Source organism: Borostomias antarcticus (assembly GCF_949987555.1).
Source record: "Borostomias antarcticus genome assembly, chromosome: 15".
Classification (NCBI taxonomy): Eukaryota; Metazoa; Chordata; class Actinopteri; order Stomiiformes; family Stomiidae; genus Borostomias; species Borostomias antarcticus.
The window spans coordinates 14,154,258-14,169,166 of record NC_140248.1 but is presented as its reverse complement, the minus strand read 5'-3'; the positions used below and the strand labels follow the sequence as shown (position 1 = coordinate 14,169,166).

Sequence of the window (14,909 nt, the reverse complement as noted above, 5' to 3'; positions counted from 1 at the left end):
GCTGGGCTCCAAGAATCCGTTTTGAAGAGGAATATCGAACTCTCCTGGGTCTCATGGTCTAAAACTTAAGCTTACGGACGGACGGTGCATATTTTATGGAACTTCAGGTCCGCTGGTAATAGATAGGCTAGATTTGCATGCAGACGGGAGCTCCGCAGGTGTATATTTGCAAACCGGATTATGGAAGAGGGAGAGAGCGAGAACCAGCCACACCCTCACCCATTAGTCATAACCTACAATCTTGTATTTATATTTTTTTAATAAGAAGATTTACAACAGGGTGGTACAGCAGGCCGAGTGCAGCAACATCCACTACCCTTAAAATTTGAGTTGTGGAGAGGTCTCATGTCAAGTTACAGGACATTTGATTATAGCAAAATTGAACCAGCTTTTACATGGTATGGATTACAGACATCCACCCCCTCCCCTCCCATCTCTCTCTCACACGACACACTGCTCAACAATCTGTACCTTTGTCAGTTTCTCATAGCACACACACACACACACACACACACACACACACACACACACACACACACACACACACACACACACACACACACACACACACAGATGCTAACCCCCATAGCGGCCTACTGATTGCTATATACCCCCAGGCTACTTATTCACACCACCCACACACCACTCCTAAACCAACACTTATGTAATAGCCAACCGAACAGGGCAGATCTGGGGTTGGGTGAAAATCTGAATCATCAATGGCAATCTGACAGTCTATTGATGCTAATGCAACTGTTCGATAATTTCCAAATGGCCACCCCTGGCTTGAACGGACCTCTGATGATGGTTATAGGCAGCAGTCTTTGTGCCTTTCTCTATCATATGTCACAACTATTATTGACGTGGGTTTCTGTGTCCATTGTGCCATTCTGCACATTCATATCATATCACACGTGCACAAGTACAGGTAGGTTTCATGTAGTTTAGAGAGTGGGATCAATTGCCGTTTACATTTATCAGAAAACAAGCTTGTTCTCAACCTATGAAAAGAAAATAGTCACATATCTAAAGTATACTGTAGTATAGTCTGGTGCAGTTTTTTTGCTGTTGTTAGGGGCCAGGCAGCGTAGCTGCCGGAACCCTATTGTATTTGCCTATATTATTATTATTATTCTCCATCTTCCACTGAAGTCTGACTTCCCGTGGACAAAAAATCACCAAACGTTGCACATAGCTCCAGTATTATACCCTCAAACGGTCAAGAACATATCTAAATCTAACTCCTCCCACTTTTTTTCTTCAATTGCAAGCAAAATGCATGTACTGCATCATCAGACAGCCCACACCAAATGATCCAGACAGATTTTTTAAATATCAAAAACTGAGCGCATGATGCATCAAAATGTTTTACTATTACCAATACTGTACATTTACTACAAATTCTCGCTCAATAAATGTCCTATGTTAATGAAACATTAGGGCAAAATTGTCATGAAAGGGTAGATGTAGTGTGATTTTTTTCAGAATTTTATCTAAAAATTTTAATTTAAAAAAATATGTTTAATTCTGTCCTCCGAAACCAACACTTCATACTGAGAAAACTGCACTTCCCACAATCCAACGCAAGCTCCGCCAATCGGAGACGTCGCTGTTGGCAACCCTACACAGCCCCCGCCGAGTATTACAATGAGTAAATTCATTGATTGGCCACTGACTGAGCACACAGCTGCTGAAGTTAATGTTCAATTATGAAGAAAAGCAAACAAAACCTGTAAAAATGAATAAACATATCTCGTCCCACATTTTTCAATCAATTAACACCAAACTTGCTACACTGGATCTTCAGACTTTAATTCACAAACTCATTGACCAGATTGTTGAATTATCAAAATCGAGCTTACAATGCATCAAAATGTTTTACAAATGTTTTACGATGCAAAATGAACATTGGAATGTCAACTTTCTTGTTGTCTTCCTATTCTCTCACTTATTGCTCCAAATCTTGTAGGAAATTGCCTGGCCCCGCCTCTTCACTGCGTAGCAGCTTTAATTGCATTTTGGTCTGCTGGGCGAATAGGTTACATCCGCATGCAGGTGACATGTGACAACATTAGTATGGAAAGTATGACATCACACCAGGTGAGAGGTGACAACATTAGTATGGAAAGTATGACATCACATAATGAAGTGACAGGAAGAAGGAAAAGAACATATTCACACAATTAGTTGTAAAAAAAAAAGTTTATTCAAATAATCAGTTCTGGTATAGTTGCACATGTTATAGAGCCTATCTGCATATCTATCTGCGTGTTTCAGGGATGCTATCGTGGGTGCCCTGTCATTATTCCCACCCTTTCGCTCATCTTGTTCTTAATGTACAATAGAGTAAAACATAGGCTACTTAAACATACAACATTGTAATCATGACTTTTAATCAATATTATCGGTATTAATATCACTGATTATTATTGTTGCTGAAAGGAATATCACAGTTTCTATAGACAGACGTAGGACAGGTTTTTAAAATGTTCTTGAACACAAAAATCCTTCCCCTTCAACATGGTGATTGTGATGAAAACCATTCAGTTCAAGTGCTATGCTTGTGCACACAGAAGGTGCTGAGGCCATCAACTCATTTGGATTCATAGCAGTTGTGTTGGCATGGTATACACTCTAACCAAGACTTAAAGGAGGCAATGTAAGTAGGGCTTCTACATGCAAGTCCAGTTTCTATCAGTCATCCTTGGTGATATTCACCGCTTTGCGTCAGCTGAATGTAACGTTCTAACAATGTCCTTGTAACATACTGTAGCAGCATCATATTAGTCACAGTGCACCCCTTACAAAGAATCACAGTTAAAAGTTACAGGAAAAAGAATACTGTACTGTACATATAGGGAAGAGGGCCTTTTACTACACAATATGAAAATATTTAAATTTACTTTCAATGTTTCCAGAGGATTGAAAAGCAATAGGAATATGTAGGATAGGACGTCATCATTGGTCAGAACTGACCTTTTACTGAGGGGTTTACTCTTCAGGGAAGCAGGACTACAGGGTAGGACTGTGAAACACATGGAGAGTTCAGACCCCACTTCATGACTGAATTAATGGAGATGTCTCTAGTCTGTTGTTATTCCATCGTCGTGGCAATAATCAGACTATTCTTATCCTTGAATTGAATATTTGGCACACAAAATAAGCCGATACAAAAAATTAACATACAGACATTGATAGATTTAAGTTCACACAAATAATTCACAGACTTACAACATGTTCCAAACTAAAGCAACCTTTGTTTAAATTGTTTCTGTTTTATGTGCAAAACATAATTGGAAGAATTTATCTCATTGCAGTTCTATATCAAGACTGTTCACTTTGCTCCAAAGATAGTCAAGAACCCTCAATATACTTTCTGCCTCTTTGACCTCATGTATTTTGAGAAAGATGGATCTTTTATCAAATGCAAGCATCTGAGGTAAGCTTGAGAGGTAGCCTAAGTGTACCATGCAATTTTATTTTCAGGAAACTGCAATGGAATAAGGTGGACTAATCTGTTTTGCATAAAACACCTGTGTCCGCTTGACAATATTTATTAATATTAGTCCACATTGCAAAGTTGTGTTTCAACTCAAATTGTCGGGCACATCAGGATGTACAGGTGAAATCCCAAGAAAAGGAAGCAGAAGTCACAGTGGAGTATAGCGTGTTGACACACAGCACGGCTTTAGTGAGGTCCGATTCAAATGACTGAATAATGTGAGCAAGACAGAGTGCAGATTCGGATGTCTTCAAAATACACTACCTGGTAAAGATGGTTAGAAGAAGATACCATAACAGTACTGATGCACCATTCATACAAAACAGAGATTCACAATTAAGGACTACTGTAACACGTAGGCATGTAGCCTAACACACATGCGGACACACGTACACGCACACACACACGCACACACACACACACACACACACACACACACACACACACACACACACACACACACACACACACACACACACACAGGTGCTCTAACCATGAACAAATATGAATGTAGAAAAATATAGTCTACATCACTTAATTACAAAATCGGATGATCAAATTCCATTATCAAGAGATTAAACTATCCAATTACAAATTAAACATGAATGGATGTGTCATTGGAAGATCGCACAGCTCAACCAAAGGCATCCTTGGCTTTGAAATGTCATGCTTAATGCTTTTAGAAATCTGTAAAAGGGTCAACTGGCAGTTTTTAGAACAAAATAGTATGGAAAAATGATGCCTTACTGTGAAACAATTATGGATCGCTTAAAATAGCTCAGGTTGAGCCTGTTGAGCACATGCTGTATGAAAGCCATTAGAGTCAAGTAGAAAAGTTCAAGTTTGATACACATAGCTAATTGTTGTTTTACTTTTTTTTTTTACAGCAGCAACACTTGTCCACAAGTTACATTTTTGTCAAGCCAGTCCCAGAGCTCCCACATCAAACTCAATCCTTAGAATGTGTCATAGGCATACATATAATAGAATACTCTCTACTATCATATCAGGGTCTCGTTATCATCAATAATATTCACATACCTCGAAAATGGTTGCATACGGTATGTAAATATAAAGTAGACAGCATGATGAAAACATGTAATCAGGAGTTGCAGTTGGAGAAGTTGGAGACTGAGGTTTCGTCTGACAGAGAGGAGCTCAGAGGCGACTGACAATCACCAGACTGGAACACAGAAGATGGTCCCTAACCTTAAATGGACCAATCCCAAGAACCTAACAATATGCAGGAAGAGTGTGATTCACAGTGAACTTAATGATAAAGCTTTGTTGTTGTGTTTCACAGATGTCTTTAAAGTAACAATGCATAGTTTTGTAAGAGATAGAGCGATGGAGGCGACCTACAGAGGCAGACCGGAGCATGATAGAGGTTGAGGAGAGTTAGACGAGCATCCGTCTAGGAAGAAATATTTTCCATTTTTGGTTATCCTGAGCATGGTAGAACCCCTGCACAGTTCATCTTACTACATGCGTGTATGTCTAGATTAAGTCAGTTGTCTGTCATACAAGAAAAAAACTGTTTGTAATAGCTTGAGAGAATCACACATCAGTAGAAATGAGTGACTGAGGACCATGATGGAGGCTATAAATAGCTGGGCAGATAAAAGCACAAAGCAGACAGAGAAGGCAGATAGAGAAGACTATAATCTGACGGTTGGACAAAAGCTAATAATTTTGATTTTGGACATAAAAGTATTTGTTTTGGCATTAGTTAAAGAGCAAAGCAAAATACATCGGCAAAATTAAACAAAAATACTCTCTGACTAATTAATCCAGACCATGCTACAGTAATAGATCAAGCAGAGGCCATCTGGAAGAGTACTTAATCTGAAGCTACAGTACTTTATCATCATCTGATTTCCATTACCTTATCACTTTCAGAAGTGAGTAGGAAATGAGCTCTTATCTCTGTGATCTACCTCACATTTTACATAAGTTGAAAGCCAGGACACAACAATGAAAAATAAATAGCAAAATATATAAATAAAAATAAATATTCTGTACGTATATCTCTGAATTAACCCCAGACCTGAAAACATTTACAGGACAAATATTCAAAAAACAAGGAGGGTCATTGAGGAATTAAACCTTGGAGCAGTTCTGAGGCTTAAATCATATGGCAGCAGAAGTGTTCATCTTTGTGTCATCCTTACATCAACGCTTGTCTGTTGACCATATCCATGACTATGTTCCAGTGAGAGATATCTGCAGAGTTTGTTTGGTTTGAATGGTAAGTTACAGTAATTGACAGTTTTTCTTGCCCATCCCTGTTTCCAAGTCTGTGTTGTAGTACATTTAACTTTATGAAACTTTAAAATTGTCATGAGTAATCCTTGCTTACTTGAGGTTCTGCACTAGTCTACTCTATTTTACATCTTCCACGAGATTATGAAACTAAAAGACCTAGCAGAAAATAATAAGTAGCAACTCTAAGACACTATAGCATAACTTGCATGACTCAGGTCCTCAAAATGACTTATAGGTAAACAATGATAATCAAACTTAGGGCATCAAATATTTCCAGCAACTGTCTCACTTTAACTGAGAGGCAATTGGTGAAACAATCAAACTTAACAATACATGGGTAATAAAGTGCATTGTAACTACCTCTCTGGGGCTAGGGACCGGAACGCATTAGTACAACTGTGGATATAGTAGCAATGTGCAGCCGAATGGTACGCTTACCAGGGCTGCCTCTACTCTGGTTCTGCGTGTCTTATTGATTTTTTTGTGGGCAGCTTTGTTTCAGACCTTCTGTCAGGACATTTCTTTCAGTAATCCTAAACCACAGGATCACAGAAACAGAGAGTCATCAGAGACAGGGCATGGGACGTAGTGATATCTGAGAGCTACAATATAAAAACTTGGCACATCATCGGAAATGGTAGTGGATCAGGTCAGCCAGACATTTAGACTACTTGAAGTGAAGCAATCCAATTATTATTTCCATAACTCACAGTAATAGAAAGTGCCCTATATGAAACATGGGATCTCTCATGTTGCATTTTCCATTTTCCAGAACCCTCCCCTCCCAATGTATCTTTGCTCTTCTCTGGGTCAATGTAACATTCCCTCTTTATAGATCTACTGTACCTTTCTTCCAAACAGGACCGTGGTTCCTCCTATGCTGCATCTATTACCCCACCCCTTCAGACCTGCGTCTCCAGGCCACTGAGTTTGGGCGTCAGGATGCGGGGAGTGACCCCAGAGTTGAGGTCCCTCTCAAACTCCAGCAGCTGGCCCATAAAGTTGAGGTTGGGCGACACCACGGGGCGGCGGCCTCGCACGTACTTGTAGGCGTCCGTCATGGTCATCAGGGTGTGCTTCATCAGGTAGGCGATGACGATGGTCGCCGAGCGGGACACGCCTGCCTGGCAATGGACCAGCACTCCGTGTCCACTCTGGTGAGCCTCCTCTGTGGATGAGAAAAGGTGTGGTCGTAAAATTTCCGTAAATCATTCATATTCATAGATTGTTTTGAATCTGATCCTCCAAAGCTTTCTTTTATCATCCACTTTTGATCAATTTATAGCTCTCTACTGCCAGCCCAGTCGAACTGTCTGTGACGGGATGGTTCAAATGCTAACATTTTGAAATCATGAGGATCCTTGTCTGAGATGGCTGAGATACTGTCTGTTTAGCAATTTCACATTTGAAAGACTAGTAATTCAGGAATAGAGCAGAGAGAAAATACGGAGAAAGACTGTCAATATAGATAAGAAACAACCACATATATCAAGTTAAATCAAATCACCACAGTCACACACACACACACACGCACACGCGAACACATGCATGCACAAACACACACACACACACACACACACACACACACACACACACACACACACACAGCTCTTCTTGCATCATGTAACTTTCTCACCAATGAACTCGAACACCTCCTCAAAGTACTGACGCAGGTTCTGCTTGCTGTTGTCTGTGGCCGGCAGCCTTTTGTAGCGCACCAGGCCGGTGCCCTGGTGGTAGAGGGGCAGGTGGGTGGTGACGTTGACCACGTAGCCGATGTTGAGACGCAGCAGCAGGTCCAGGTCCTCGGCGTCCCTCTCATTGCCGAGGAACAGGAAGGGCAGGATGGGGCTGACCACGGCATTCTCCACGTCCGGGGTCATCACACCCTCGTCCCACAGAGAGGCAGGGAGCGAGGAGGACAGCGGCAGTGTGAGGTGCACTAGCAGAGAGGACGAGGGGGGGGGGGGGGGGGGGGGGGGCAGTGAGATGCAAGCACAGTGAAAAGTAATAAATTACATTAATTTTGACAAATTCACTGAGGTGACCAGGACCTCCTTCATTCTCTTAAGAGGCTATGGAGCATAGCTATGACTCTATAGGAGTTATGTAACTAACTACGAGAATACTGTATGTCACATCTTCCTGGGGATTTGTCATTTAAAATGGAGGAAGCTTAATCGCCTACCGACAGAGCTCAGTGTCAACGACCCCAATTCCAGCTGAATGAAGAATGTAAAAAAAAAAAGAACTAAATCTAAATCTACCCCAGTTATCAGTTCTTTTTCCATCCCGATCATCCTCCCTCCATTCCGCTACCCAGGGCCCAAGCTATTAGTCATTATCCCCGGGCTCCTTTTAACTGAACACATTTTTACAATGTAACGAGAGATAGGGAGGGAAAGGGAGGGGATTTAACAGAAAGGCAGAGGGAAGCAGAAGGAAGGAAAAGAGGCAGTAATGAGGAGATACATAAAAGGAGAGAGGATTTTCTTGAGCCATGACTGCAGAAAACGAAAGCTGGTCTCTCAGTGGGGGGATTTTTTTGCGATCAAATAATCTGCAGCTATCTCTGGGCAAAACTGCCTCCAACGGCAGAGAAGACAGAACTATTAGACCAGGACTTAAACTAAAGTGTCTGGTTCCTCTTACTGTACCTCTGCCGTTCTCTTCATCCTGTTCTCTGTTGAGGGAGTTGAGGACCAGGTGGAGTGACTGGGCGGAGGGGAGGGAGTGGCCCCCGTCCCAGTCTCTCTGCCTGGGCTTGGGCTTGATGAGGGTGCCGGGGGCCGACGGCGGGGGCGAGAAGGAGGGAGGGGATTGGGAAGAGGGGGATGGGGGAGAGGGGGAGCGAGGGTACGTCATATCATCATCGTCATCATCATCTTGCCCCATGCCGTCCCCCATCCCTGGCTCTCCTCCGCCTTTATTCCAGAGCCTCTTCAGGGAGTCCCGCCCCTGGTCTCGCCCGCCGCACCCGGACCCAGAGCCGATGAAATCCAGGACGGCCATCTTGCCTTGCTGGAGTCGCCGTCGGCCGGCGTGGTCCGTCAGCTGGGAGCGGGTGAACTCTAGGAGGTTCCGGCAGTCCAGGATCACAGGGCTGGTTCCGTTGCTGCTGCTCTGGTGGTTCTGACCCACGCACGTTTTCCCCCCTCCTGCTCCCATCCTGGCGCAGAACTGATGGTTCTGTTGTTGGGCTTTGGAGCGGGTCATCTTCTTCGCCAGTTCCTCGGGCCAAATAGTGCGCACGCTGTAATCGTCATCGTCGGCTGGAAACCTGCTCATGGGGTGAGCTCCTCCCACGCCCCTGCCCATCCCCGGGGGTTTGCCTCGCTGGGGGTTAAAGGTCACAACTATGGGGTCACTGCTGCAGTAGCTGCAGGTGGAGCTGCCAGTCTGACTGGCTTTGGGGTTGCAGCCCATCACACAGCTCTGGAGGGCGCGGAGAGGGGCGGAGGAGGACAGCGGCGTGCAGGGCAGACATCCCCCCACTAGTTTTTTCCGGAAGGCGGCCGGACTCTCGAAGCCGCCGGCCTCGCCGGAGCAGGCTGCGCAGCGCAGCGGTCTGAGAAGCCCCGTCCGGCAGTCCGACACGGTGCTGTTGGAGGAGGAGGTATTAGTGGTGGAGGCCGTGGACAGGCATCCCCCGAGAGTTTTCAAACCCATGGCTCTACCGCCCCCTCTGTTCGCCGCTCCTCCCGCTTGGTGAGCACAGGAAAAAGAGGAGGATGGACTCCCGCCCCCGCCCCCGCCGCCGCCACCGCCACCGCCGCCGCCCCCGCCGCAGCCAGTGGAATGTCCTCTGCCCCCTCTGCAGCGCACGAGCCTCCAGCAGCCGCAGCTGAACGGGCGGGAGAAGTCTATGGTGCAGGTGTGGTCGGGGCTGGGGAAGCCGCCACCATGGGAGGAGCAGGGCGAGAGGGGCAGGCCCTGGAGGAAGTGTGGCCGGGGGTCCCTGCCGCGGGCCGGGCGGTGCTGGCTGAGGTGCTGGAAGGCGGCGCTGGCGTTGGGGGGAGGGCGGGCGGGGGGGGGCGGAGGAGGGGGCGAGGGGTAGTGGGAGTTTAAGACAGAGGCATGGGGCACGGGGACAGAGTTGTGGTGGCGGGGTAGGCTGTGAGGGGGGTTGGTGGCCTGATGGACACGGCCCAGTTTGGAATTCTCCTTGTTCCCCACTGAGGACACTTTCAGGTCACCTCTGGGAGGGAGAGTGGCAGGGGCGGGCGGGGCGGAGCAAGCTTCAGACGGCACGCACTTTTCCCTTTCCCTCCTGCACGTGGAGTGCTGTCTCTGGGCTGGGACGAACTCCAGGACCCCCCCGGGGGAGACGGCGAGCTGGTTCTGGTGGTGACCGCCTTTGAAGCTCTTACTCTGCCTCTGCGGCTGGTTTCGGACTTGCTGCGCTACTCCACTCGGCTTCCTCGATGTTACCCCAGATTTTTTTCCCACCTGTTCTTGATCCAAGCGTAAAGAGACCCTTTTCCCTTTGCCACCCTTCACACTACCACTACGCCCAAGCGAATGACTACAGCCTCCGTCTTTCACTCCTTTGTCCACGGACAGCTTTATATCGATGGTGTGTGTGTGCGTGAGAGGCCTCGGCCCGAGAGTCACCGTTCCGTTGCTGTGACAGTGGCTAGGGGTGTAGCTGACGGCGTCTGCGACGACGGCCCTGTCGCCCTTGACTCTCTGCAGGAGGGACGATCTGCGCTTGCATCCCAGAGACAGTGAGTCTGAGGAGGGCGGATGATGGGGGCGGGACTGGAAAGGGTGGGGGTGAGGAGGGGGGCGGGTGAGGTGTCCGTTTGTGGTGGCCGAGAACTGAGGGTAGGGCTGCAGGGTGGTCTGCGGGGAGCCCGTGCGAAGGGCCAAGCTTTTAGGGCGCTGAATAACCACTATGCGCTCGTCGAGAGGGAGTGGAGGCATCTGGGTCTACACAAAGCTGTGTGTTTAAGAGAGAGAGAGCAGGAGAAAAAAAAAAAAGTATTAACCACTGTGACTGCAATGCGATATGTGTTCATAATTATTGTTGTCATTTGAACTAAATTATAATAATTGGTGTCAATTTGATGGCACTTTTTACATCACAGTTGTCCATTACTACAGTACAGTCCTGAGGAATAACATTATGTAATTAATTAATAATTACCCTGTAAGACATTACACCACAGAGCTATATCTCTTTTTTCTCACCTTTGCTATCATCTTAGAAAACATTAACATATGAAACTGACTATCCTGCCTTATAAATACCTTATACAGAATAAAGGCTGAAGTTATTCCATGTATGTAATATAAGGCATTACAAATTCAACCTCAAGATTATACTGTAGGCCTACATATAAGAGTACAAACACTACAATAATGAATGCTTAGAAGAATATGTGATGCATATTTCTACAAGTCATTCATAAAGTGCCTTTAGACCACAAACGAGAAAAGAGCACAAAAGCACAAAAGAGAACTATTCAAAACCAAAAGACCAACATTTTGGTCTTGTGGTTTTGCCACTGACAGGCCAGACATGACGCCTTTCTATTGTTTCAACATTTTGTTGAAATTGATAGGAGAAATGGTCTGGAGATAAATATCTGACCAACCAACAGATAATACTAATAATGGGGTGAAAGCCTTTTGCCACAGCAGGCAGACAGGGAGCTGACTGCAACTGCCAGAGGCACAACTGGCCATCGATGTACGTAACCTATAAATAAACACTTCACAATAGGAATACTTCAATAAATACTGAGGAAGCGGTAATTCTGGTTAGATAAGCATCATGTGTCTTTGATGTGGTATTATTGAAATGAATGTGTCCTGGCAAGAAGTTGGTAGGCTGATACAGTATTTATGTTTTCAAGCCTGACTCTGCATAGTATGTGTAGTGCTAGCCCAATATGACACAACCCATCAATACGCCTCCATTAAAGAGGAACCTCTTGAACAATGCAGTAGAGAGCAGAAATAGGCAGTGAGCGAAACATACAGACAGAGAGAGAGATGGAGAGAGAGAGAGAGAGAGAGAGAGAGAGAGTAGCAGAGAGAGCGAGAGAGAGAGAGAGTAGCAGAGAGAGAGAGAGAGTAGCAGAGAGAGAGAGAGAGAGAGAGAGAGAGAGTAGCAGAGAGAGAGAGAGAGAGAGAGAGAGAGAGAGAGATGGCAACACAAAGAGACAGACTGACGTGACTCGGTACACCACAGACTAGAGGGGGAGAAAAACAAGTCAAAAGGCACTGAGAAAATGTATTTGGTCCCAAGCGACACACACACACACACACACACACACAAACACACACACACACACACACACACACACACACTAGGCCATAGACAAAGCACACACCATGCTTGTGTTTCCACATGCATACATCCACACACAGTGCCTGATGATGGTACCCTCATCTTTTTTTCCTTTTCAGCCTTGCCTTTGTAGCCTGTGGTGGAGGGGGGTGGGGGTTACATTGACCCAGTTTTGTCAACATGGAAGTCAACATCACTCTAATCACTTTCACCTCACACAATGTAAACACTTCATTGGTGTCTCTGAACACAGGATTTAAAAATAAAAATGAAATAATTAAATAGGTCTTTAGACATCACCAAGATACAGCATAGTAGCCTCCAAAAAACACAATACCTTGCTGCTTGTCATGACTAATGTGATGACTAATGTGATGACCTTAACGGAGAGATACAGAAAAACACTACAGAGCAACAGAGGTGATCTATAGGTAGACTATTGTGAAGTGGACAACCATATGGATTTAAAAGGCCTGTCCATACCTGTAATAATGATTAACCCGGTTTGCTATGGACCAATACAGGACTGCTCCACCTGCAAAGAAAATGATGTACACGTATGAAAAAAACGAATTGGCCTATGCCTACACTGACTGCCTTAGGAGGCCTGAAAACAAGGTGGAATCGGAGTGAAATTATTTCGCGCATCGTCTCACGTCATTACGCGCAGGGTCCGTCTCTGTCTGTGTGTGTCACTGGCAGGGAGAAAAGCAGTCTCATCTTATTCCCCTGAGTGACGTTTCCCCTTTGTTCCTATCAGGCTACTGCTTTGAAATCAGGCCGGGTGGATATAGCCTATTAAAAAACGATTCCAGGAACATTATTACAACCATCGAATAATAATGAGAACACTAGCCTAAATTGGAATAAACAGGGAATAGAGCTGTAGACTGCTATATGGGCCTTCATAGGCCTCGCAGACTTGTCGTCCAGGCTAGGCACTGTCGTGTGTGTTAAATAATAAGCCAGCGTGGACTATCACTTTCATTCCCACGTTTTATCCCAATAAATAATACAGTATTTGAGCACAAACCCGCAGAGAGTTGAGGCTATCATCCCTCTGTCGGGCGGATTAATTAATTAATAATGAATGTGTATTTAATCTCCCTTCATTTATTATAGTTGCAATTGCAAAAAAACAACAGCAACAAAAAACTTTATGGCACAGAAGGCTCGTTCGACTCCATCGTCTCTATCCAAACATTTAAACTGCATATATATTTGATCATCTCGCATTGGCTTGCTTCAATAGGTTATGAAAATGATGTGTAATTACATAGTCTTGCTACCTGACAACACAAGCATTATCTTCACCAATTTCAGCTGAAGTGTGTAGGCCTAGCTACATACTGAAGATACCGGTTATAGCCTGATAAAACAAATGCAATGCACTTACGTTAAGGATGACAATTCCGTATTCATGCTTTTAATGCAGCCTATATCCTCATATCTCTGCAGGCATGTTGTTGTGGTCCAGGCATTTGTTTAGCACATTCGTTTGTTTAAGAAAATTCTTGAAATGCATTTACAAAAATATCACTCGACCAATCTTTTTTTTAATTTAGATAATTATCTAACTAAAAACGTATCATCCATATAAAAAGCGCTCACATTCCAGTTAGTACTAGCGTGTGTCTATGCGCGTTGCGCTCAGATGGGATGCGTGTGTAGAGACAGTGACGGGGGGCGGAGGGAGGGAGGGAGGGGGGAGGTGGGGTCTATGGTTGGTCTCTACAGTGGATGACATCATCCCAGACCAAAGGCAAGCAAATTGTGATAAGGCACATGCACATTATACTTCGTTATACACGTGTGGTATAGGCTTTTGTGGCATAGCAGGGACCATTAATCCGTTTTGTCATATTAAATTATCTAACACTCTTTTCCGAATATGAACACGACTATGTTCATTAAGGCATATTCACATATAAACTGAGATGGGCTTTAACAAAAATGAGACCCAAAGGTTGTGTTCCCATGCTAACAAGTAAGCCTACTACACATTTAAATAATGCAACCACACAAAATCATAATAGCCTAAAGGAGATACAGAGAGAGAGAGAGAGAGAGAGAGAGAGAGAGGAAGGGAGGAAGAAAGAAAAAGAGAAAGAGAGAAAGAAAGAGAGAGTAAATTATAATGGGGTCAGAGTGAGCACATATATAACGCTTAAATAGAGAGCAGGAGATTCAATTTACATTACATTAGTCATTTAGCAGACACATTTATCCAAAGAGACTTACAATAATTGCATTTAACATAGGTAGGGTAGTCAGTGTACTACTACTCATTACATTATATTGCATTACAGTCATTGAGCAGAAGCGAGATGCAAGGAACAGCAGCTCAGTCTTGTCCAGGTTGAGCTTGTATGTGGTGACTGTCTCTGCAAGGAGGGCTGTCTGTCGAGTGGCCAACCTTGAACCTGGACTGCATGCTGGGGTCCAGGAGGTTGTTCTCGTAGAGATACAAAGATAGGAGGACACCCACGCAGGTAGGTAGGTAGGTTGACAGGCAGGTAAGCCATGCAATCATTTCAAGTTGGCAACTCAAAATGATTGGATGCACTTATCACCGTCCCGCGACTTCCACAGATTATGGATTTATTTCATTTTAGTGTCAGTGTACCATTTTTATAGTCTTTGGTATAACTCGGCCAGGGATCGAACCCCCAACCTCCCAATCTCAGGGGGGACAATAAGCACAAGACCACTGAACTGGTTTCCAGGGCCCTGAAGCGGCAGGAAAGATTGTGGCCAACCCCTCCCACCCTGGTCACAGACTCTTTGAACCACTGCCCTCCGGTAGGAGGCTGCAGTCAGGTTCTTTCCGACTGCTATTGGCCT

General features: G+C 44.7%; 1 protein-coding gene across 1 annotated transcript; it reads right to left on the bottom strand.

The window, feature by feature from the left end:
- Window positions 1-6,669: 6,669 nt before the first annotated feature.
- On the bottom strand, window positions 6,670-9,436 carry LOC311318740 (dual specificity protein phosphatase 10; the record flags this gene model as incomplete). The annotated part of the gene is made up of 3 exons (XM_084450167.1): window positions 6,670-6,935; window positions 7,404-7,709; window positions 8,425-9,436. 3 exons carry the CDS (start codon window positions 9,434-9,436, stop codon window positions 6,670-6,672), a joined length of 1,584 nt encoding a protein of 527 aa, XP_084306293.1.
- Window positions 9,437-14,909: the final 5,473 nt, after the last annotated feature.